The sequence below is a fragment of the Cyprinodon variegatus genome, unplaced genomic scaffold (genome assembly GCF_000732505.1).
Source record: "Cyprinodon variegatus isolate N-32 unplaced genomic scaffold, C_variegatus-1.0 Scaffold85, whole genome shotgun sequence".
In the NCBI taxonomy this organism is placed as follows: domain Eukaryota; kingdom Metazoa; phylum Chordata; class Actinopteri; order Cyprinodontiformes; family Cyprinodontidae; genus Cyprinodon; species Cyprinodon variegatus.
In genome coordinates this window covers 331,184-358,067 of record NW_015150538.1, presented here as the reverse complement: position 1 = coordinate 358,067, position 26,884 = coordinate 331,184, and the positions used below count along the sequence as shown (strand labels likewise).

At 38.6% G+C, this 26,884-nt stretch overlaps 1 protein-coding gene across 4 annotated transcripts in view; it reads right to left on the bottom strand.

Moving 5' to 3' along the window:
- Positions 1-26,884, bottom strand: part of rtkn (rhotekin) — an 87,043-nt gene that overhangs the window by 18,523 nt on the left and 41,636 nt on the right. The window contains exon 1 of one of the 4 annotated variants that reach the window (XM_015373318.1): positions 18,949-19,518. The exons of the other annotated variants lie outside the window; for them this stretch is intronic. Coding sequence (XP_015228804.1) covers positions 18,949-18,972 — 24 coding nt within the window. The 5' untranslated portion in view covers positions 18,973-19,518. Of the gene's footprint in view, positions 1-18,948; positions 19,519-26,884 lie in introns of those variants that run through there. 4 annotated transcript variants of the gene reach the window in all.

Genomic DNA, 26,884 nt, shown 5'->3' with positions numbered 1-26,884 from the left:
GCTCCACCCTGGACAGGTCGCTAGTCCACCGCAGGGCAACACAGAGACAAACAACCATTCATGCACACAGTCACACCTAAGGAGAATTTAGAGAAGCCAATTAACCTAACATTCATGTTTTTGGACTATGGGAGAGTACCCGGAGAGAACTCACGCATGCTCAGGGAGAACATGCAAAATACATGCAGAAAGACCCTGGGCCAGGAATCGAACCCGGATTTTTTTGCTGCAAGTGCAGCGCTACCCACTGCTCCACTGAGGAGCCCAAAGAAAAGGTAAAAAAAAATTTAAATAAAAAAATTGAAAAAAATTTGAAGAGGCTAAAAAAGAAAAAGAAAAATCCAAGATTACGTCAGAACATCTCATTACAAATCAGAATCATTTACATAAAATTGCACCCTATATTTTCAGCAATATTCAGTGGGTTTGATAAGGAATGTTAGATGGTTTTTAGGATCAGACCCCATAAGCCCCTCTTGCATTTTACTGTAGTTCTCCTTTCAAGCAGTAGGGGTCATAGTAAAAAGAAGAAGAAGAAGAAGAAGAAGAAGAAGAAGAAGAAGAAGAAAAAGCTATTATTCCACAGGTGCCAAGTGGAGGAGGGTAGATGAGCTCATCATTGGTTAACAAAGAGATCAATCACCTTTGCTAATGGTAAAAATTGACAAGTAGAGTCTGGAAAATGTAGTGATAGAAAAGCATTAAAAATAATGTTTTATTTAATTTCGTCCGATCGATAAAAGACGTGAAATGCTGGTATGCACTAGAGCAGGTGTAACCAATTAAAAATTAGAGGGGTCAGGATAAAGAAAATCAACAAGTAAAGATCAAGAGACTTTTTTAATTATAATCTGTTACTTTAAACAGCATTTAACACTGAAATAAAATGGAGTTGTTTATGCATCCACGTTATATATTAAAATTTTAAAGAAAAAAAAAAAGTTTTTCCATTTTAAAATCTAAATTGTTTTTGAAGTAGAGAACAACAATCTTTCAGTTTGATGCATAAAAAAATTTCCGTACTCACTGTTTTGTGTTATAAAACACCTGAACTGACCGTCTTCTTTCTTTTTTTCTGGCTTAATGAAAGAAGTGGGCTTTGGGCAGACCTGCAAGGCTTTAATCCTGGGTTTGAATGATGACAAAGCCATTTTCAAGCACAAATCAAGGTGCTCATTTTGAGCCTGGATCGATTTTTATTTTTATGTTCATGGTGGAGAATCCTGCTTCACAGCAGCAGATTGAGCCAAACATACTCAAAATGAGCAGGGTCATATCTGAGCACGCCATTTCACTTTTCTTTCACCAGTTCACCGTGCTTCTTCCAGCAGTCCACACTTTCTCTGCTCTCTTTTTCTCATTGTCTTCTCATTCTTTCTCACAGACGGCATGCCACAGGTTTGCCTGCTGAGTCTATAAGTGTTTGTAGCAGCAACCCAGACTGACAGCCCATTGGCTAATTTGTATCACGTGCAGCCTGGCGCCCTACGCTACGAATAGCTTTACCATACAAACAATAGAAGCAGTACAAGTGACGTTTAGACACTGTCGTCAGAACATGCAGTAATTTATTAATGTTTTAAATCAGGTTGGGTCCGGAATAACAAGCAGGTGGGTCTGCATCCAGACCCTGGTCCGCTAATCCGTTACTTCTGCACTCGAGCAACCAAGAAGTGAGGAGGTTGCCCTAAAGAGGGTTTTAGTCGCACTCTGAAGGGGTATCCTTCTAATATACCAGCTTCACAACAGTATATGTATGGAATGTAAATCCCTTTATTGTCCCAAAATGGGGAAATTCACTCTCTGCGTTTGAACCCATCCCCTTGGGGAGCAGTGGGGTGCCATTGAATGTAAATAAATGTTCCATATATTTAAGAGTTATACTAATAATTAGTGCTATAATTTAGCTGCGGCTTTACACAACCAACAGTGTCAGGCCAGTTCTTCTTTAACTGCAAGTCAGGGGTTCAAGGGGTCCAGAGAGAAAAATAATGCTCACTTCAGATCTCATAAATTGGGCTTTAAATCCTCTCTGATGTGCAAAGCTGAACACAAAAATAAGTACAACAAAACATGCTGATCCTCCAACATAAAAGCGAACCATAAAAGTCTGGAAAATAAAAGCTGCGTGCCCCGATGACTTCCAGTAAAACAGATTTGAGAGAAATGTAATGGCATCAATTACTTGTTACTTGTGTGAAGCTGTTTGTGTTTCACAGCTGTTCAAAAGCTTTACTCCATTCTTAGATAAAAGGAAAGGAAAAGAGCTGGGAGCCGAGCTGCTTCCAAGCAGCTTCGATTTCCTATTTAACAGAAATGGGGGGGGGGGGGGACTGAGAGTGAGTTGGCAGTGCTGACTGTTGAATTGTTACAAGAGCCAATTAACGAATTAGTGAGCATATGCACACACACTAACGCTGTAACCTTATCGGTGCACTATGCTGGAACAGCAAGTGTGCAAGCCAATGTCTATTACACAGACTGATACTTTGAGAGGAACTGATTGGCTTTAGCCCTGAAAGAGGGGAATTGAGAGAAGGATTAAGCAGAACAACTAGTGTGAAGCTGGTCTTCCTAAGCTCCTGATCAAAGACCACTCTGATCTACCTCAACAAGAACATGATATAATCACATCCCTATGTGGAGGGTCAATTAAAAGAGGTTTACTGATATAAAGAAAAAATGATCATTAGGCCAAAATGTGTTAATGTGGCCTGAACAAAGCTGTGCATGAAATTTCTCTGTGAAGGTGCAAGTTGTTCTTTCCGGAAGGAAATACATCATTGAAGTGAAGTGTTAGTCTGTGAGGGGAAGCTGCCTGCGTCGTTTATCGACTCTGCTGATATGTCTGTGAGGAAAGGGAGGCATGTGTGACCCAGTCTTCTTCACGCCTGTGAGCTCTTTGAACCCAACGCCTCCACTAAAAAAAGGCATGGAAAGCAGGAGAAGTGGACATATTTGTTTTTTAGCTCATGGTTGCAATCTTAAAGGAGTTGTTTTAAGTATTTTATTCTGGTCATCACTGTATTAGACAGATTATAGAAGATTATATTTGAGATTTATGGTGGATACATTAGGAGATCTACACATTACCTCCAGGCTCCAAGCAAGGACAGAAAGGAATCTTAATTAGGGATGCACCCAATACCAGATGTGTAGCCTACTCGTATCTATATTTGCAAATGTTCTCTGTTACTAAAGGAACGGATTCTACCATCATTAGTTTGTAGCAGTAGCACAGCAGTCGGACAAACTTCTTAACGATGGAGAGTTTAAGTAGCTAGACTGTTAATGTGGATCTATGTCAGCATTGTTGGGGTGTTTTCCCTTCTTAGCTCAGTATATTGGCTCATCAGTAAGCTCTAAAATCTCAGAAAGCAGAACTCCTTTACGATGGCCAATCACAGGAATGTTCAGCACAGTTGTAGAGAGAAGTAAAAAACTGCATCTCCTCTGTTATAGATTCAATGCACAAGTTCACCTTTGTCTGCTTAGCATATGACAGAAGAGGAGCAAGAACTTTCATTATGACTAATCTTTTACTTAGTATTTTGATCAGTATTCGTATTAGAAAGAACTAGAACTTAATAACTTGTACTCATACTGGGGTTTGCAACTTCTGTGTGCATACCTAACCCTGATAGGACTGCATGAAGGAAACCAGTTTTCAAGATAAAACTAATAGGTGGTCTCATTCTTAATTAACTAAACCTTGAAGATATACAAAATTATTTCTGATATAACATCATCACATACTAAGAAAAAAACAGGCCATGGTGACAGAAATATTCAGTGTTAATGAGTCCAGTTAAAACATGATTTGCTTGTTTTATTTACACTATGAATAAGGGAGAGTAAGCACAACATTCAGCAGATAACAGGAAGGCTAAACAGTGCAGAAAAGCTGGTCATAAAGTAAAGACCAAGAAGAAAACAACATGGATTTATGGTGGATACAAGTTGCATATGAATAATATTCCAGCATCTAAAAAGTACAAAATTTAAAGACCAGTGCACCACAATAAGTTGATATGAATAAATCCCAACATGATTTAGCCCCTCAAGCTCTTTTTATAAAGGTTAAACACCAAGTTTAAAACACGATGGTGGTTCCAATTTTAATTAATCTTTATTTCAAATAGGTTAACAAAACACTAATACATGAATGTTGACAGATAGGAAAGGATGATACAGTGAAAGACAAGTTCAGCCATAATACACAGCCCCACCCTCCATAGTAGTAAATGCTAAGTTAAACTGTCCCTAACTAGAATTTGTGATAAAACTCCTCAACTAAGAAAAAGTCAAAGCCCTTTGTGGTTGTAAGATCCTCACAAGGGAACCAATGAAAGGAATTCCATTGTAGTGAGTGGATAGAGACAAATGGCTGTCAAGAAACAACTAGAAACACAAAAGGGATAGTATAGAGGGCAAAAGGTCATAGTACCACAGCTTCCTGAAAGAACAAGGAATCCCTGCTGGTTGGTGTACTCCTAACCTCCTTTTTCATATGAGAGGGTGAAGGGTGACAAGCTATTTCCCTACGGCAACCTGGACCCAAACACTTTGTTTATAACTCACAGCAATATTTGTTTAAAGCTCTCATTAGTTGACATATGTGAATGTGTGCTACCCCCCCCCTTCCACTGCCAGAAATGCATGCAGACAACTTGTCTCAATATTCTAAGGCTTTCCCGCTGGAACCAGGAGGAGGAAATCTGGACTAATTAGCTCAGCCTGGTTAACCAGGATTTAAGCCTTTCAGACTCTCATCCCTGTTGTGTTTTACTTCTCCTTTTACTAAATGGAAGAAAAAAAAAACTGTTAAAGCTGAAAAACTTGCTGTATCAAGGTAAGTGATTTTAATTATTATCATTTTCCTTGCAATAAGGTACAGTTTATCTAAAAGTTTTTCTTTTAGCCAGCCATTGTTTTACGATGATGGCCTCTTGATGTATAGATAAAATAAAAGGCAATAAAAAAGCACAGATAAGTCGATTCCTGGAAATGACCAAATTTCAGATCAATCTTTTTTAAACTCAAAAGGACTGTCTTTTTCTGATTAGTTAACTCACTTTATGTACTTGGACAACTTTTATTGTCATTTTATATACACAGAATATATACAAATTGAAATTTTGTGTTCTACAGCTTTCAGACAGTGGATGAGCAGCAGCTTAGCAGCAAAAATGAACATTTTAATTTTATAAAGTGCAGCAAACAAAAAAAAATGGTGCAAAAGCATATTGATATGGAATTTCAGAGCCTTAGTAATAAATCTTCCTCATGCACCAGAATTATATGTGGAGTACCACAGGGATCGCTGCTAGGACTAATTCTCTGTTCTATATGTGTTCCCAACTGGTAGAATTATTTGTCAGCATGAAATTAATTTCCCATGCAATTATTTCTGCCAATGATACTTAACTATATCCATCTATAAATCCTTATGAAGCTAACAAATTACATAGACTACAGGCATGTCTTGAAGACATAAAAGCCTGGATGACTCTAAACTTTTCTTCTGAATGCAGACAAACAAAGTTATTGTCTTCGGGATCAGAGTCTATGGAAAAGAAGCTGATTAGTCAATCACTTCATTGGTGGGATGGGATAAAAAAGTTTTAAAAAGTTTGTTTTATTTTTCATCAGGACCTTACATGTAAATCCCATATCAAAGAGGTTTCTAGAATTTCCTTCTTTCACTTCTGGATGATTTCATAATTAGAAATAGCTTATCCAGAGCTGATGCAGAGAAACTAGTCCATTGATTTGTTACTTTAACGATGGACTATTGTAATTCCTTACCATCAGGAAGTCTTTAAAATGTAGTTTAAAGCATTCAACTGATCCAAAATGCTGCAGCCAGAATTCTAAAATCATATTTCCCCTATCCTAGCTTCCCTTCATTACCTTTCTATTAAATCCAGAATATAATTTAAAAGCCTCCTTCCCACATATAAAGCACTGAATAACCAAGCTCTATCTTGTATCAGAGATCTGATTGTACCATATGGTCCTAACAGAGCACTTTGCTCTAAATCTCCAGGTTTTCTAGTGGCTCCAAGAATTTCTCAAAGAAAAATTGGAGGCAGATCTTTTAGCTATTAGGCTCCTCTCCTGTGGAACCAACTGCCAGCTTAAGTCAGTGAGGCAGACACCCGGTCTACTTTTAGCTCTGCTTAAAACTTTCCTTTTTGATAAAGCTTATAGTTAGAAACAGAGTAATTAGAGAGCAGGTGGAGGTAAGGTGTTAACATCCAGATCTAGCGGGGGAGAAGTTCAGTCTGGACAACCGTTATTCCTTTGCTCTACCTGGGCTTTCTTATACCTCTTCCAAAATAGTTAGGTTATCCTCAGTTTTCTGAATGTGTGAATATTTGCCACGTTCCTTTTATAACTTTATGTTCTTTCTAGTCATAGCAGCTTCATCTGGTCTGTTCCTGATCAGCTGTGATCCAAACTGGATTGAAATATCAACTGTGCTGCTGCCATCGACATCTCTGTTTATAGATGTAGGAGATTGGTCTGTTTCTGGGGTAGTCCTGTTTCTTTTACTGTGACTAGCAGAATTGGCTTGGAGTTTATCCACCTGGCTGTGTCTTTGAAGGCTGATACTGATATTGGGGGCATATATATATATATATATAAACTGAATAAAGAAAGAAAAAACTGTAGAATTAAAACAGAACTATAGAATTTAAATAAGCTACTTTAATTTGAGCAGTGTCAACTTAAGACTTAAGACCTCAAATATTTTTTTGAGGAAGACTACAAATGCTGCATCCAACACATGTTACATCCTCAGCTCCACACATGACTGTCCCCCTCTGCCTGTGAAAGGAATATTTATACTATAAACTTAGTGTATTTTGATGATTAGATTTAATTTCTACAAATGATGATTTAAAAATGAAAACAAGTTACTGCATACAGCTTTAAGTGAAAACACACTGGCTAAAGGGGGGTGAAATTTTGGCCGATGACTATTAATGAGCCATAAGCTGAAATAGGCACGATAAATCGGCCCGCCAATGTGTCGGGCTCTAATGTGTTGTGAATTGGCGCTATATAAACAAAACTGAACTAAGGGTATATAAAAAAAAAGAAGAATAATCTACTGGAAATCAGCCATATAATTGTACTTAGTTAATCAGTAGTCTGCTATCATTGTTGTTGGATTTGCTTTTACTTCCTGTTGAGAAGAGAGCGCCCAGACAGCCTCACATCAAACCAAGGATTTCTGGTGAGACTGCTTTTAAGACTCTCCATTATTTATAGTTTGGCTTTTGCTTTATTTAAACTAAGAAGCTATATTTGTTCATGCAACCACATGTGGGGTTTTCCTCGGTCACAAAGGCTTAAAAACAGTATAAAGATACAGACGTCTCAAAGGAAGACTCTTCTACTGTGTGTGTATATGTGTAACTGGCAGGGGTTCATTGAACAGCTATTGAACAGCGAAAGCTTTGAGTAAATGCTGTTCATTATAATATTCATGAAGCAGCAGGATTTCAGGGCAGAGAACCAGATATCATTAAATTGACCTTCACTCCTCGTTCTGCCAAAATATAAAGGCTGGTGAATAACACGTTAAGCACTTTTCTTGTCTTATCACTATGATGGAAAACGTTACAATATAGGAACAGTTAAAACAACCTTACTCTGGAATTATAATTATCTCACAAATTTAACACATTTACTATCTTTATTAGCCACTTTAATGTCAAAGGAAGGACAAAAAGTACAAAAAACAACACGCCTGGCCCTAAATCGACTGTGTAACTTCAGAATACTATTATGATGTGCTAACATATAGAGACCAGCATTATGAAGACTTCAAAAGAAATTCCTGCATCAGTAAATCAGCTATTTTATATCAGCAGTTTTTAAAGGGACTGCTGTCAATAAAAAAAAAGAAGAAGGAAGCCAGAGTACAATGCAAAACAAATATATTCGCCAAGCCCATGCGGAAGATATTATAGGATTTAAATAAAAATGTAATTGTTTTGAAAGACTTCTTTAAAATGTAAGTTTTAAAGTAGCATACATGATGACTGAAATCAAACAAACAAACAGAAAGATTACTGCTTACAGTGGGGCAAAAAAGTATTTAGTCAGCCACCAATAGTGCAAGTTCTCCCACTCAAAAAGATGAGAGAGGCCAGTAATTTTCATCATACATATACCTCAACTATGAGAGACAAAATGAGAAAAAAAATCCAGAAAATCACATTGTCTGATTTTTAAAGAATTTATTTGCAAAATATGGTGGAAAATAAGTATTTGGTCAATAACAAAAGTTCATCTCAATACTTTCTTAAATACCCTTTGTTGGCAATGACAGAGATCAAACGTTTTCTGTAAGTCTTCACAAGGTTTTCACACACTGTTGCTGGTATTTTGGCCCATTCCTCCATGCAGATCTCCTCTAGAGCAGTGATGTTCTGGGGCTGTCGCTGGGCAACACGGACTTTCAACTCCCTCCAAAGATTTTCTATGGGGTGCAAATCTGGAGACTGGCTAGGCCACTCCAGGACCTTGAAATGCTTCTTACGAAGCCACTCCTTCGTTACCCGGGCGGTGTGTTTGGGATCATTGTCATGCTGAAAGACCCAGCCACGTTTCATCTTCAATGCCCTTGCTGATGGAAGGAGGTTTTCACTCAAAATTTGACGATACATGGCCCCATTCATTCTTTCCTTCACACGAATCAGTCGTCCTGGTCCCTTAGCAGAAAAACAGCCCCAAAGCATGATGTTTCCACCCCCATGCTTCACTGTAGGTATGGTGTTCTTTGGATGCAACTCAGCATTCTCTCTCCTCCAAACACGACGAGTAGAGTTTTTACCAAAAAGTTCTATTTTGGTTTCATCTGACCATATGATATTCTCCCAGTCATCGTCTGGATCATCCAAATGCTCTCTAGCAAACTTGAGACGGGCCTTGACATGTACTGGCTTAAGCAGGGGGACACGTCTGGCACTGCAGGATTTGAGTCCCTGGCGGCGTAGTGTGTTACTGATGGTAGCCTTTGTTACTTTGGTCCCAGCTCTCTGCAGGTCATTCACTAGGTCCCCCCGTGTGATTCTGGGATTTTTACTCACTGTTCTTGTGATCATTTTGACCCCACGGGGTGAGATCTTGTGTTGAGCCCCAGTTAACAGTTAACTATGTAGATTATAAATATAAACAAAATGTTGAAGCCTAGAATCACATAAAGGCACTGTTTATTATTTTCTTGAGGCAATGAAGATTAGGATAACGTTCAAAGTAAAATAAACATGATCCCCTACTAGTAGATTTTCGTAATAAAGAGTCACATAAATACACATTTCCTCACAGTAGACAAGATTACAGAATATCATTATAAATCATTCAAGTACAAAAAGTCCTGTGGAGGAAAAATAAAATAAGCTGCTAATCATGAAAGGGTGAAAGAAAAATGGACAATAACCTCTTTTGAAACAATAAAATTAAATAATTGAATAATCTTTCACAGCTATCACTGACATAAATGTGCCGTGTTTCTCCAAAAACATTAAAATCCAAAAACAAATTTTATTGGAGATTCTGTGGCGTTTATTTGTGGGCAGCAGATTCTTTTGGTCCTTAAGATTGCCAGGTTAAGCTTCCGGACTGTTGTAATCCAGGAGAGCCTGATTGGATTAGAAACCTCACTGGTCAAAGCATTATCTAAATGTTTTTTTAGTGCTGCATGCGCACTGCCCCATTCAGCATACTGCCGTTAAGGGGTGTTGCTGCAGAACAAGGTCAGGCTGCACAGGACTTTGCATTTCATATATTTGGTTACGGTATATGGTTGTATGGTTTAAGGATATATTAAGGAATCAAAAAATAGCCATAGTGTTTCTCTAAATAAATCAGTCATAAACTGCAGCAAATTTAGTCATGTATGAACACATTTTAAAAATTTTATTTATTTATTATGGCACTAGTGGCTCGCTGACAGGAAAAGGGGTGTGAGAGAGAGACATAGGACAAAGGACCACTCGTGGGATTCGAACCTGGGGCGGCAGCGTCGAGGACTACTAATGCCTCCGTATATGGGCCATGTACGCTAACCACAGCGCCACCAATGCACGCCTGGCCAACAAATATTTGAAGAAGTTAAATATTTTTTGAGTGATACACTTCCCATTTCTTCTGCTGCAGTTCCTTTGTGTCATGTTATTAATTTGTTTATTAGTAATACCTTGTGTATAGGTGAATGACCACTTTTAGCGCAATGAAAAAAAAAAGACAAAGACAATTCAAAGTGGAGTTTGCCTGCAACATTTAGAAATTTGTAGCCAAATTTAGGCCTAATCTGATTATTTGCGAGTTAAATGAATTTATTTAATGTAAACTACATAGTTAAAATCTTTAAAAACAGGAATATGTGGTGGATTTTAATAACCATATCGAAAAACTTAGTTCAGGGGCTTTCAAAGACTGATGACAGAAGTGGTGCTTGTCTGAAAAAACCTGAGAAATGTCCAAATCAGTCAGCCTCTTAAAGCTGAAAACACTTTCAACATTCCAGTCAAACAAGTGACCTTCAGTGACTGAAAGAAAAAAGATGTGCAAGCTAAATAAAGGTTGTTTAGAGCCACAAATCTTACATGACCTTAACGAAGAACAAATTATTTTTTGTTAAGTATTAGCAATAGCCAATATGTTATAATATCAAACAAAAAGCAGCTTATTTTCTACTTTTGGATTTTAAAATAAAAACAAAACATAAGAGAAAACAGATTTTGGATGTTGTTCTATAGAATATTTTTTGTAAAACAAACAAAAAAACCCAGATTGTTTCCAAGGTAATGACGGGTAATATGGATATAGAAACGTATTCCTGAGTTTTTAAATTTCCGTCTGTTTTTTTTTTAAACAAAGTATGGTATTTATTAATATACAACTTAGTAAAATTAAGAGCTACTTTCATCAGGTGCTGGGCTTAACAAGGTCAACGATCAAATTAAATATTTACATAAAGTTGTTTCATCATTAAACTGAAAAATACAAAAACATGTAAAACACAGGATGTCAGAATAATAATAAAACAAGCATTGGTTCTAGTGTCTTAATTGCATAGGACCTAATTCTCTAATATTTCTGTTGTTCACTAAAAACCATAAGTGGGTCAATGCCCAGCACAGTAAATCACTTACAGCTAAATTTTCCAACTCAATCCAAAGGTGATATTTCTGATTCAGGACTAGATACTGTCTGTTTCTCAATACCGTCAGGTGGTGTTAATAAATCCTTCTCTAAATTAAATGTATTACTTTTTTTTTCTAGCAGTGGATGCTAAACATTAAAAAAACAGTAATGCCGTGACATGGTTCTAAATTTGCTTTTAAATTCTGAATCTTCTGTGGAGGTACCGTCTTGCCAATTTATTTGTTGGAAGACTTAACAAAACTAGCTTTTAGAGTTATATGTTGTTTTTTTATGAACCTACCATAGAATTAGGATTGTTTATGTATACATCTGTTGCTACCTTTATCCCATGAGGGGATTTGAACAGATCCGTCTTTAATCCTAAAAAAAGATCTACAACAAACCTGAGAATAGCCTGCAATCATGCAACCTATCAGCCCCTCTAGGCAAGAGCTAAAACTGCATATCCTAGTATTTGTTAAGCAATACTTAATGATAAAAAAATGTATAAAACTTAGTTCATAACTACAACAAACCACAGCATGAGCATCAAATGCTCATAAAAAATGTTTTTTGTCTCAAAGCATATATTAATGACAGTTCTTAATGTTATAGAGAACATATGTAAGGTGAGATTCACTCAATTCCAGATTCCAGCACTTGGCCTCCACCCTCTGGCTACTTTACAGCACTTATGGTCAGCTCAGGTTACTAATGGGCACTGCATGAACCCTCCGTGTGTGTCTCTACACAACCGTATGTCAGATCAGCAGGAGAAAGTGGGAAAATGAGTCAGGGAGGCAAGAAGGCAGATAAGAACAACAGAGATTGAAACACTAAAAAGGACAAAAGACAGTTTAATTAATTGCTGTCTCTGTTTTTTCCCCCCTTATCTCTGGCTTTGGCTAATCTTTTAGCAATTGGGTGTAGAGGGAGGGCATCCATATTTACAGAAGAACGTCTCTGCACACTGATCACACAACCATTTATCTACAGAGTTTCAACTCAGAACGTAGTCATTATTCACACAAAACAAAACATTTTTACTTTCTGGCTCCATGATTTTACATTAGGCTTCACAGGGAGGCTCATTTGAAATGAACAATTACAAAACTGAAAAAAAAAAAATTCCCTTGATTTTCTATGTTTTCGATTTATACTTTGATGGTCTTATTTAATCCGGAAGCTGAGAAACATTAGTGAAAAAAATCCCCCATGTCTTTAATATTTAAAGTATGTATACATATAAGAAGGAAGGGATGTTAGACGATGGAGGCAAGGGATGAAAGAGAAGGAGAAGCATAAAATCTGACAACTGTAAATGTGTGTCATAGGACACTTGACGTTTTGGGGTCATTTGAAATTATTTCAGGGCATTTCTGCTTCTAGAAGTTTACTTTTTTCACCAATTAAAGCATTTATAACATTAATCTCAATGGGAATTATCACTGTAAAGGATTCTCTGAATGGTCCAAGATCCAGTGTCATATAGAGTTAGGAGAGTGAGAAACCCAGAAAATTTGTAATCAGTTCAACTGAGTTAATACAGAATAAACATCCTTATTTTCCTTGGAAAAAAAAAAAATTTAGATTCATGTGCTTGGCTCCTAGCCTAGTCTGTCTAAAAATATTATAAGTTTATATTTGGACCAAGTTTTTCCACTGCGCTACAGCTCCAGAGCAAAGGTCTCAGAGATCATTCAATGCTGAGGGTGTACAATCTTAGAAGCTTTCCTATTTAATATGTTTTAAAAAGATGTATGTACAAAATGTTCTTTTTAATTTTTTTTTTCTTTTAACAGGGCCAAATGCAGTGATCACTGCTGCACATGAACAGTACAAGACAGAAGTTATACATGCAGGATTTTCAGCCATCATTCATGAAAATGCTCTTAGGGGTTAAAACTCGAACTGCAGCAGTCTATTGGCAATGCTCGGAAATTGGCTGGTCATTATGAGGGGACCGATTTTTAAAGGCGGATTGTTACATTTTGGATGAGTTTTCCTCTGATTGGACATGCATCTTCTCTCGGCTGAGAGAGAACTGGAACAAGGTGGCCAGCCGTGTCGCACTCTAGAGATTGGATGAGCACAGCGGTGTAGGGAGAAGCTTGTTTGCTGGTGCTAGCCTCTAGAGCAGAGGTCACACATTATCGGACCACGGTCTGAAACCTGATTTAAAACATTTATAAATTATTGCATGTTGTCCGACAGCAGAGTCTAATTTCACTTGCGCCACTTCTCCTTTATGTACGGTAAAGCATTCGGGAGCGTCCGGCGCCAGGTTGCACGTGATACAAATTTGCTAATGAGCTGTAACTCTGGGTCACTGCTGTGAGACACTTTTAGACACAGCAGGCAAACCTGTGGCAAGCCAGGCGATGGGAAAGAAGGAAAAGAAGACGAGAAAAACTGAAAGAAAGTGTGGACTGCTGGAAGAACCGCGGCGAAGTGGTGAAAGAAGAAGATGAGCCTGAGCATTTTGAGTATGTTCGGCTCAACCTGCCGCTGTGAAGCAGGATTCTCCACCTTCAACAAAATCAAAAATAAATATCGATCCAGGCTCAAAATAAGCACCTTGATATGTGCTTGGGAATGGCTTTGTCGCCATTCAAACCCAGGTTTAAAGCCTTGCACGGCAGCATAAAGCCCACTTCTCTCAGCTGCTTCTCTTATCGATTTTGCCAGTAATTAGCCCTGCAATTAATATAAAAAAAAAACAACTATTTTCTGCTTAATTAAATGATCAAATTACATTGTTTTATATTTGCTAGATATCATCTGTTTGGAAATGTAAAAGTAAGAATGGAAAACATTCAAATTTTCAAAATCTATCTTAGTCATGTCTCACTGAGAATTTCAAAGAAAGAAATGGGATACACTATACAGTGTAACTAAAAACTTTCCTGGGTAGACAAATTGCTTCCTGACCTTCGTACTTGCAGCACCCATGACAGACCATTACTGACTCAATTTGTTTATGTATTGAATTTATTTTGTATTTTCTTTCAGCTCTAATCTACCTGCTGCTTTGGTTGGAGTCAAATAATGATAGCAGACGGGGTGCATGTGTTCAACAGAGCATTAAACTGAATAACTGTTATCGATCTTATACCGCCATGTTAGTGTTTCATCACCCAGCCCTAAGAGTAATAGGAAGGCTTACCCGTTTACTGACACCTTGAGAAATTTATTGCATGCATTCATTCAATTTTTGCTCATATCGCCAGCTCAAAACCAATTCCACTAAACAAACACTACCTTATATTGATTAGCACCACAGAGGGGAGTAAAATGAGGAAAAACATCAACAGCAGCAATAAAGCACACCCATAACGGGTATTGGGGAGCGAGTTGGAGAGAAAAGGGATGAATGGCTGAAAGCTCAGCATCTCCTTCCTGAGACAGACGTGATGGATGGACATGGATCAAGTCTGAGCCTGATCCTCTGCCAGCAGGTCTGCATTAGTTGCTTGTCTGATGATCTGCTTGTGAGACGGAGCCCTGTCCTCCATCAATCACTTCACATTCTCCTGCTTCATAGTCAGGTTATCGCCTCCTTATAATTATGTGCATTTCTTCAACGCTTGTTTATCTTTTCTTCACTACCAAACCCAAAACATTTTTATGCGATAGCAAGAGGTATGAGCACCGTTAATTAAAACAATGCATTTTAACGCTTTACTAAAAAGAGTTATGCATAAAAACGCAGCTAGGATCAAGGTGTGGATTTTCACAGCAGGATTTGAGCACACAAAAGGAAATAGAAAATGTATGTCAGCGTTTGTGTTATTGACGTCTCAAGAGGCGCAGCAATCAAGCTAATTATTTCTCATTTGTGAACAAACAACATCTGACTAATTTTCATTACAAATTATTAAGCATTACAGCTTTATGTATGCAAAACATAATTTGACTGATGTTGAAGGAACCTTGATGGACACTGCTGTAGATAGATAAGTTGAAGTATTGCCTTTAAAACTTAAAAGTCTTAATTAGATTTTTTTTTATCTTGTTAATTCCATATTGAATATTTTAAAAAAATAAAGTCATTCTCATTGCAACACTTAAAGCATTAAATGGTTTTCAGATAAAGTGAGAGCATGGAGGGTTCTAGACAGGGGCCAACAGGAGCCAAAATCCCTGTAGAACTGGTTCTGGACTGTGCACTAACAAAAAAAGAAAACAAAAAAAGAAAAAATTGAGTTCTTATGATTTGCATTAATAGAGGAGAATGTAATTGATTTGTCCCTTAGGTAATTTCAATCTTTTACTTCAATAATCAGTTAGAAAGGAAGATGAATCTTCTCTCCCTCTGATCAGTTTTTTTCTTTCCTTCGGAGTTGATTAAAATGATGCAATGCTACGGGCAGTACTTCAGGAGCAGGTAGTGGCCAAACTGAGCTCAGTTAATGCAAATGTAAGTAAGAGGATTCTAGTTTTATGCTAAATTGGCTCAAAAAGATCTCTGATCTTACTGGTGAAATATTGTCCTTTTATTCTGACCTGGTATTCTTCGTAAACCACTGCTACGAGTTTTACTGGTGTCAGTTTTCCTGTAACACAGGCGGTCTACTCACTTATGGATCAAATGTCTTCCTGCAGACCTACAGTATCCATGTCAACATGTTAAAAAGATGGATTTAATAAAAACATCAATGTCATGAAAGAAACAAGGACAATTCCAATGCTCTAAGCCTTAGTCTGTGCAATGTCACCACAGGCATGTATGCAAAGAGTCTTCTTTTTAAAATGGTACATTCTTCGCAAAACAGAGATGCATATTATGCATATTATCACTTGATTTTAATACATAACAATACTTTATATCAAAGTAGAAATGTACCATAAAGGTGTTGCAATGTTATAATAAAGCAGTGTTGACTTCACCTTGTTTCTTTAAATCATAAATGCCAGGATCTAACACCAAGGAGAAGGCAGAGAGAGAGAGTTTAAAGCTCCAGGTGAGGAGAGTATTGAGTCTAAGTTACCAGATCTATAACTGAGTAGGATAGAGGAGGAGGAGAGGAGTATAGGCAGCCAATCCGTTATAATAAGTCTCAGACAACCTGCACACGCAGACACAAACACAGTTCTCTGCCACAGATGCTTTCATGCAGATCAGTGCTTAGATTAATGGTTTGCAGTCGCCCCCCTCCCTCCAGTGGTGTTCAGGTTTAGGATGTTAGACTGATCTCAGCAGCAGCTGAAGACTCCAGGGAAGATGTGATGGACTATATCAGCAGAGAAAGCTGAATGACCTCTACTGCAGAAATAGGGCAGCAGAGAGGAAACAGCAAGGCCATAGGAAGCAGTGCAACTGCAGATGGAAGAAAAAAAAGGCAGAAGGGGAGGGGGCGTACAGATGGATGCAAGCAGAGGGGACACTGGAGATACCCATGTGACGGGGGGGGGGGGTCACCACTGGTTTGGTTGCATAGAGCTCCTCCTCAGTAAGTGGTTATTGATTGTAAGACGAGGGCTGAAGAATCCCACCTCCAGAAGACTGATTAGGGAGGCTGTGGACTTTCGTTCCTGCTTTTATAAGTGCAAACACAACAGAGAGCGTGATACGAACTTAACAGTTGACAGGATCGGCTCTACTGCAGCAATTAAAATGATCTGGAAACCCAGGCAATAGATATTAAACTGAAAGCAGCAAAAGATATACATCAGTAGGCATGGTGGTAAGATGCTCTGGCACACCAGTGACCTTTTCAGCACTAACAGTCAGGGATGGCTGAGGCTACTGTAACAGTAGTAGGATCAAACTCACATAGAAAGACTCGCATAGAAACACACACAGTTCAAGCTGTCTGCTGCACACATACAGAAGAAGACATGCAAAAACAGGCAGTTGTTCACTTTCGATACCTGACTGATGCAAGTGACCTATGCAGTCTATACGAGACTAAAATCTGAACTCTGGCCCTCTGACTTGCTTTCATTAGCTCACTAAACATGAAGCAGCTCTTCGTAGTCAATTATGGAAGCTGACTGCAGCACTTTGGTCTAAGAAGGGAAAAATGTTTCACTGCGATGGAAATGTTGACAAAAGAAAGCTGAAAGGCCTTTTTTGGTGGTAGGGCTCCAAGGATTAAACAACAAATGGTTTTTGCATCATAATTTCTAAAAAAATTAAAATAAATAAAATTGCTATGACCAGGGTTTCTGCCAGTGTATTTCTGCATAATGGTCCATTGACATAAAAAAAAAGTCACTGTTGCGCTGAAAATCAGGCCGATGCGCAAATTTTTTATGAGTATAAAATCCTGGTGAGAACCCTGAAAACCTAAAAGACATGCAGAGGTGTAAAAACAATCATGAATTAGCACAGAAACCTCTAAAACCTGCAGGACAGCGGCCCTCGAGGAACGACTTTGGGGATGCCTGATCTAGGCAGTCACTCCGACAAATGTACCCGTCTTTTTACATACGTTCTCAAAGAATTTGCTCCAAGGTCCCACTTATGAGTTTCCATTCATACTAAAGATTATTCCCTCTGAGGCCAGGAGTAGAGATATACTGATCAGGCTTTACTTGGCAAATACCAACATCAGGTTTGCTCTGATGTCTAACTTGCTGATCTATATTGTTCTCAATGACAACAACAAAGGAATCAGGTAAACATGTGATGCGTTTTCTTTAATAGAGACAGTAGTATCAAATCCACCAGAAAATGAAGCAATTAAACACCCATCTCTGCTTACATATCAGAGAACATGACCCTAATATTTGTCTCATCTTTAGCATCCTCTCGGTTGCTCCCATATTCAGGGGTTACCACGGCCACAGACCTGGCAGCATTTTTACACCATATGCTACAGAGATTCAAACTCAGGTTGCCTCTTGGCCTTAATCCATCTTTAATAGATTGAAAAAACGAAGTTGAATTTCAGGGTGAAAAGTTGGCTTCTAAAAATCACTTACTCAACCTCATAATTTAAAGAACGTCACTAAAGGTTTAAAATTAAAAACAGTGAAAAAGATCATGGCAGCCTGTGGAAAATTGAACAACCTCTTCACTTTTTTTTTAACATCATATTCTCAACCTTAGGAAGTTTTAAAATGTGACTTAAAATGTTATGTTTTTCCCCAGTTTAAAAATGTCTTAAATTCAGAAAATGACGTGATTTTTTCTTTTTATTCAATTGTTTTATCTAAGCCACATCCTACCTTTTGCATTTGAATCTCCAATCTTTTATACAGGATGCTGGACCTCTGAGAAATAATGGTGATAAACGGGGAAAGATGTGGGTAAACTCCTACATAACCCACTGACATCATCACTGGAAATATTTAACAATACTTTAATATCTTGTGATGCATGAAGCCCTGAGCTGAGGCTGTAGGTAATTAGTAGAATATAAAATTATTACTAGAATTTATTTAAATAGTAAATTAACCCAAACATAATGCCTAGATGTGCCTATTTGTCTACTGCTTAAATTATCTTTGCTAAATCAGAAGTGAGAATTATCATTAAAAGAATAAAGACTCCTGATTGGCTCTCATCATCTGCTGATTCTCCCCGATCTTAATTGATTTCTCCTAGATTGGATCCATAGAGGGTGAGTTCAGTAAAACAACTTTCAGACTGTCATTATTTAAGGAACACATGGTCGGTGAAGCTGAAGCTGTCTAATGTTGCCGTTCAGAGTAAAATCACGCAGCCTCGTGCGCTCTGAGCGTGGCTCTGACGGCCCACTCAAAGCTCGACCCGTCTCACTAACGTTATCCCCCATTTAACCAAAGCGTGAAGCCAAAAACAAACATTCTTACCCTCAGATTCCTGGTGTTGTTCATCGTTTCTGAAGCACCAGCGTGTTTTTTTCCTTCCCCTCCAATAAAACTCTCCAAAATATCCAGGCACGTTACGCAACCGCGCCGTCCTGTCAGCGTCCCAGACGCAGCGCAGAAAAGCCTTAACTCAGTCTTTTTTCATCGAAGTGTCCCGAATTAAGGCTAAAAATGATGGAGAACGGGGAAAACGTCTGATGGGGATCCGCGTAAAGATCTTAATTCCTCCGCTGGTGAGTTTTTTAGGGGAATGCCAGCGGTCATGTGTTGGAGTCCCTCTCTGCAGCCCTCATGAGCCACATCGTCGTCCTCCAGGGTAAACAGACAGAGAGGAGGGATAAAGGCTGATGGAGCAACAGAGCAGTTCCTGGGGAGGTGGATGTGTGCGCGTCCTAATGTGTGGAGCTGCCCTCAAACAGAGCAGAGGGAAATGCCATTGAAAGTCGATGCAGCGTCCAGCAGGGATCTCTGCGGGTCTTTAAGCAGCATGATCCCAGCTTACTGGATGAACCTAAGAAAAAGAGAGCTTTGCGCTCTCCCTCTCTCTCCAATTCCCTCTACACAGACCCACTCCAATGTTTCCTTTCCCATGACAGTAACAAAAATGACCTGGCAGTGGTTTAAGTGGGTTTAAGTAGCTACGCCAATAGCATCTACTGTTGCACTTCACGCCCACAGTGGAAAAGCTTCTTCTTTTTTTCATTATTTAAGCTATGACTCAATTCGTTCCTCCACAAAGCACATGGTCAGTGCTGTTTGTAACAAAGAAAAACATTCATAGTGAAAAACTATTTTGATTTCAGGAAACAAAATATATATAAAATAATCATATTCACAGAACCTCGGACCAAATACCATAGTGTTCTTATGGGACGTCATGTGACAGATCAACACAGTTGATAATTACAGTGAAGCTAGAAGGAAAAGATACATGATCATCCATTTTCTTTGAAGATATGGGGTTACATGTAGCCTGATAAACAACACTAAGTGTGAGATCAAATGTGTAATTTAGTCCCGATGAATGAGACATTGGAAGATTGTTGATGAGAACAACCAGTTGTTTTTTCAAACCATGTCTGTGCCTATTGGCCAACGCCAACCAATGAGCGCAACAGACTGTGACGTAGTAAGCTTGACAGAAATCTGGTGGGGGAGTGTAAACAAACAGCCTGTTGGTGAAACGGCGAATACGTCCTTCTTAAAAATGAATGAGCGTAGAGCCTCTTCCTGCTCACGTTTCAGCGAAAACCCCAAGTCTGATCCTACCAAACCAGATTCCAAAGCTGAGTCAAAAATCAGCATCAGAGCCAGTGGTCCTTTACACAAGACTATGCTGAGAGAGGGCCACTGCAGATGGGCTGCCATTAGCCCCAGCTGCCGTTAGCCTCGGAGCTTCACTGGTTGCCGCGGTCCTCTCAACTTTGGAAATTTTTTTTTTTAAATTATGCATTAAATCTGTAAATGGACCATATAGTGACGCTTTAAAGTATAATATTCTCGCCTGAAATGACCTTAAAACTTACTTTTAATGAACAACAGCAACAGAAAGAGAACTTTTACCTTTCAATGGTGCGCTCCATTGAAAGCTGCTGCTGCCGCAGTGCATGCTACTGTTCAATAGTTGTTGCCATCTTCCTTGTTGTGCTTTCTCCAGCATCATGCAGCTTTGTCGCCACGCCCTCAAAAACCCGCCCGCTTTGCATCCAAAAATTCAAAACACATCTCTGCGTTGTGATTGGCCCGCCAGTTCTAGGGCCTGTGGCATTGATCAAGGCTAGACCACTCACAGGCTAGGTTACATGTGCATTTTATATGCTCCTAATGGATACAATGCAGGACATTTTATACACATTTGCAAGATTTTGTGTTTGTTTTTTTCATCTCAGGTTACTTTAATCATATTAGGAGTGAAAAAGTTGCAGAAGCTCAGTCATACTGAATGTCTAAATTCAGAATCCTGGCCACAGATTTTGGACTGGATTTAAGTCTCTATCTCTAGTTTAAAGTCTTTGCTCTGTTTAAGAAGGAACATTTGCATCCCTGTCTGTAATCACCTCCACTAGTAATATGCTGACAGCCCCGTGCCACTGCAGGTGTAACTCTGAATGACCTTTCTCTTGCAGTTCTTCCATAAAGGCCAGACCTACCCATTGCACAGCTAGTGACTGTTTTCAGAGATTCTCTCACCCTAATAGTGAATCTCTGCAGCTCCTTTAGTTACAATGGGTCTGTTGTAATGCCGTTTTAGATGGACAGACAGTTTTAATAGATTTGTAGTTGGTATCTTTGCTATTTTCAGATGACTGAATCAACAGTTTGAGATATGAAAAAACTTTCAACTACATGATTCCATTTGTTCACCAATAATCTCTAATAAGCATCTGACTTATCAGAACAGCTGGATTTACACCCAGGTTCAATTACTTACAATTTGACTCTATTTAGAAATTGAGACAGATATCAAGACAATTAAGGAGAACAAGAGGACAAATTGAAATGCATAAAAATTGTAAGAATTGTTGCATGTATATTTTTTCTTCTTTACAGTTATGTGTTGCTTTGAGTTGGTCTATTTAATAAAATACCAGCATAACATACAGACATTTGTGGCTGTAGTATGACAAAATGTATGGGATTCCAGCCATTTATCTTATTTAACCCTCCAAAATCTTGCAAAGCAAAATGTGACTATTAATGACTGAGCAAAACTTGGGTCATACATGTAGTCTAATGTGATGAGATCAAGGTGGCTGCAAATAATAGCCTGAAATCTTTATCAAGTTATGTCTGCAATTTCGTTTGCTCAGCCTCTCTGCTTTTCACATTTCCCATACTGGTGCACTTTGATGTCAAAGTGCAGCCGGGCGCATCGCCTTGTCCGCTGGTGATATATGGGAGTGATTTGCAGGCAGACAGAGAGGAAAACACACAGTAGCCATTGGAGAGTGATGCTTGGGAATAAAACAGGAGGGTTAGAATCAGCTGGGAGCTTAACCCCAGGAAGTCATTGCTGGAAAACTCATAATGGAGTGCCCAGAACTTATTTTGGAAACACAGAAAGAAAGCAGACCTCTTTTTAATAAGTTGATTATGCACTGAAGATTGTTCCCATTTTTATTTTTCTAAATATAAGTAGAGCTAAATGGATACGTTTTCTTTTTATGACAGAAGATAACACTTAGCATTTGTTTTGTTGCCTGTGGGGGAGCCGATCAGTGGAAGGCAGTCCAGAGATGCAGCAGCTGAGGTGTAGGAGGATAGGAGGAATGCTGTCTGTGGGCAGACTTGGCTATTAGAAAACTGAGCAACACATACAGTCCATCTGATTGGAGAGGAATTACATCAGTGGAAGAGTGCAGCTCTTCACCTCCAGGTAAAGGAGCTTCCCTCAGAAGTTGGATTCATGAGGTAGTGTTAAATTTGTGACACAGTTTGTGACACAACTGTGTTCATCAGTCTTTTAAAAATAAACCCCTTATCTTACATGCAAAAGAAAAAAAGATGAGCCTTGATAACGGAGGACTTAAGAGCTGTAAATATCCTGGAGTTAATCAGATTAAAGCTTCACAAGCAACTACTTGTGCAAAGCAGCACAGCATATACTATATATGCTGGTAAGTCACACTACTGCAAAGGTGCCCTAATGCAATAGTAACCTTCTATACTAACTGATACAGTATATATTTACTAGTTCCTCACAATTGATTTCTTATCTCTAACGTTTTCACGCTTTGTTGTTCCAACTATAAACTTCAATTTATTTATATTTTATAATAAGAGCAATCCAAAGCAGATCTGGAATGTGTTGTGCTCATTTGTATTCAGTGTCCTTCACTCTGCCCAATAAATATAATTAAGCTGCCTCTAGGAGTCATCCAGATCGTAAATAGATGAACGCAGCTTATTAATAAGGGCTTTAGAGGTTTGTAATAAAGCACCACTGACCACACAGGATAGGAAGACTAAGGAGGCGGGATTTTGCCAGAATTCTAAATTGTGATTTCCTTTTTTTTTCTTGTTATCCAAACTTGCAGACTGGAATTAATTTTGATTGTTATTTGCACAAACTATAAGCATGTATATGTTTGGCTCCAGTGTTTCCCTGTTTCATTACCTTGAATGCTATTTTGTTTAGAATTGATTGTCGCTGGACTTCTGTGTGGCGGCAAACCCACTTAATGCATATTGCCAGAACCTAAAGGAGTGAGAAAGTTCAAAAAGTTTGGAAATAAAAATTTTCCAAAAATGGAAAACTTTGAAATTATGTCAATTCATGGCATTATGGATTATAGAAGTAGCCAGGAGGTCCATGGTAATTTTGCAGCAGGTGGAGAGATACTGAAAAGTAACCCCAGACAAAAGCTGGAACACACCATTCCCACAGTGAAACATGGTGGTGGAGGCATCATAGTGTGGAGACATGTTTTATGAGGAGGTAAATCGAGGACCATTGATAAATGTAGGATAAATCTTGAGGAAAACCATATAGAAGCTGTAAGATATAATCCGGGGGTTCATATTGCAACAATAAAGTAAGTCCAGTAAGGCTGGGCATACACTGTACAATTTTTCTCCCTTTTCAGGCCGATTCTCCTCTTGTGCGAGATTTTTTCGATCAGCCCCAGTTTCAGCCTCATCATGTATCCTGCGTTGTGTAGTATACAGGGGGTAATGAGGGGCGATTGGCTTCTCTCAACCACCTCTCAATCAGGAATCGTACGGTTGAGAAAAAAATCAAACATGTTTGATGTTTAGTTGGCCCTTGTAAGGTGTTCATGGACAAATCCTACTGTTGAAGCAGAGCTACAAGCGTCTACAAGCCAATTTACCAGAACCTCATGAACTGTGCAAGTGCAAACAAGGGAGTTCTTCTTCCAGAGTGAAAAGTCCGACCAGCGTCATCTCTCGGCACTGAGTCTGACGTGGTTTCTGGACGTACAGTGTGAGCAGTTAGATCACATCAGAGCACTGGGCCGCACAATGGAAGAACATACATCATGCACTGTGAACCCTGCGATATCATCTTACAGTCTGAGCTGTAGCTGAACCGAAAATATCGTACAGTGTATGCCCAGCCTAACACAGCCAGAGCCATTGAAATAGCTTGCACTTTTTGCAAAGAATAGTAAGGGGAAAAAATCCCTATGTTCAAACCTACTGGACACATATCGCAAAAGAGCAACAAAAATCGGCTGAGCGCACCACTGACTGAAGGGAAAAATGCATATCAAACATTTCATACATTTATTTGCAAAAAAAGTTTAAAACTATAAACTATTTAATTTCTTTTTCGTAATTATGTGCTACTTTGTGTTTGTCTCCTGCAAAAAATATCTATATAAAAAGCATTCAGTTGTGTTGCTGTAATGAGAGAAATTCTAGGAAGGGTGATAATTCTGCAGGGCAGCATGAGCACCACTTTTAGTAAAAATAGAAACATTCCTCGACTCCGACAAACCTCGTTACGCTGTCTGACCATAACGCACTTCCTATTGACTCACCAACATCAGTTCTTTTCTCAGACCTGTGAGTCTCTTCCTCTGGGCTGCTACTGATCTTCTGTCTCAAGATGACTTCCTTCCCAGTAAGGACAAAGGAGCCATTTAAGAGTCTCTCTATAGAACATGTTTCTGAATCATTGCTGCCTACTGCTTTATTTCTAGATCATTAATAAAAAGTTAAAATTAGCATTGAACAGTGGCATGAAGGAGTGAAAGCCCATCATTACCAAATGAGACAAAACTTGTGGTGTTCAATAGCTGACCCCATCAGCACTCTGTTGGCCACACGAGGGCACGGTAGCCTCTGGTTCAAGCACCATTTTCCACCAGTCTCCCTCCTTCTTACTGCTTATTTCAACAACCTTGTTTGAGAAACTCTGTCTTTATTGTTATGTGTCTGTTGTGGTTTTGTTTAACATGAAGAAAAGCAGAGGATGACAAGATCAGTTTTCCTGCTGGTGTAAGAAAGCATTAGTTTCTTTACAGCTGTTCATAAGCATGACTGTTGCCTAACCACAAGTATGCCAAGAGTGAACTGAAGCCAGAGCCTGTGCTTACATCAGAGCAGCATGAAAGAGATTTTTATTGACGGACTGTAGCAATTCATCTTCCTAGTTAAAAGACTTAAGTAACCAAGTATAAAACTAGCATCTTCTGTATACATTTAACATTGTAAGCCACAAAATGATTATATAATATATTTACCACTATTTAATCCTACTGCAACAGGAGTAATCTAACACACTACCTCATGTGGAAAACTGTGCTGTCCATCCGTACTTCAATGGCGTTACATCACCAGGGGTTACGTGCCAGGGATAAATATAAATACTGACTAACAATCTTTATGCATCTCACAGTGACAGCTGTAGATACCAACTGCGAAGACATGAGCTGAATGTGTGAGTTATCATGTACGCTGATTATGGCGCCCAAAAATAAATGGCTTGTGTGGTTACATAACAGCCAACAGCCAGTGTTTGACCTCTGACATACTGAGAAATGAAACAAAGCCTTGATTAGCGACAGTAGGAAGCCTTGACTTGTCTTCTACTCAGACGGGGTTAAGGTAAGGTGGATTAACCTTTTCCTCTCTTAAGAATCGCCGGATTAGACCTTTTAAACAGACATATGAACGTACCTGACATGTCTGACACCAAGAGGATGCTGCTGAAGTTTCTGCTGAAGTAGTTTTCTGAATATAAGAGCAATAGAAGAGAGACTTAGACTACCCCTTGTTTCGATTTCTGAAAGGCACCAGGGGCCAGGAGATACTAAAGTCAACCTGTCGAAGGTAGTGACGCCAAAACACGCCTGTAAAGAGCTTTGGGTCACAATTTGCTATATAAATAATGACTAATTAATTGAACACAAATGAGGCCTTAAACTAAATAAAGGATGCTGCATATCATATCAGGTAGGGGACATGATCTGAAAACCAGGCCAACTGAGCAAATTCATCTTTATTAAGGTTGTACCATCCAACATGAATTGAGCCTTTAAATCAAAAGGCAAAATGTTACAAATGCTTAAAAAATGCTCAGGAATACAACTTTTAAACTCTGTTAAGTGCTTTGAGATATATCCTTCCACTTGATTTTATTATTAGCACAATTTATTGAATAGGCAGGTTTTCTGCTTAGTAACATTTGCTGTTTAAATTTAGAAGTTTATTCAGTTTAACACCCTTGGTCATAGCATGAGCCAGCAATGAGAGATCTACGATAAATTAAACAAGCATATTTTCTATGCCCATCACCCTGTAGAATCTACACATAACATTTCAAACCTTCTGCTCCATGATCCTGTTGCTCTGTAAAAATGATTTTAAGTATGAAAGCTTACATCTGTGTAGCTGTATAGAATGGTGCATGACCAGAACAAGCTAAAAATAATTTGTATCATTGTGTTTTAAGCATATAAAGGTCTCATACCTTACATGCAGTAGGGAACTTTTAGCAAAACTAACTACTGCTTTCTTTTAACAATTCTAATCTTGGGAGCTACTTATCTAATTGCTGTTACATAAACCCTTAGGCTACGGTCTTGTTTACATTAGTTGGCTGTTTACACATGAGTAAATAATTATTTAAACAGGAAATGGAGATATGTGCTGTGTGTATGTGTATTTGCTGTGCTAATAATAAAGTTTCAATGTGAAACTCATGAAAAGCGCTCTCTGGTCAAAGTAGCAACCTGTTAAAAAAGTAAGGTCCTTTAAAAATGAATAAACTAGCTTTCACCTAAACCATAATGATATCTAGACCCACAGTGTGTGGGTCTAGATATCATTATGGTTTAGGTGAAAGCTAGTTTATTCATTTTTAAAGGACCTTACTTTTTTAACAGGTTGCTACTTTGACCAGAGAGCGCTTTTCATGAGTTTCACACTGAAAGTTTATTATTAGCACAGC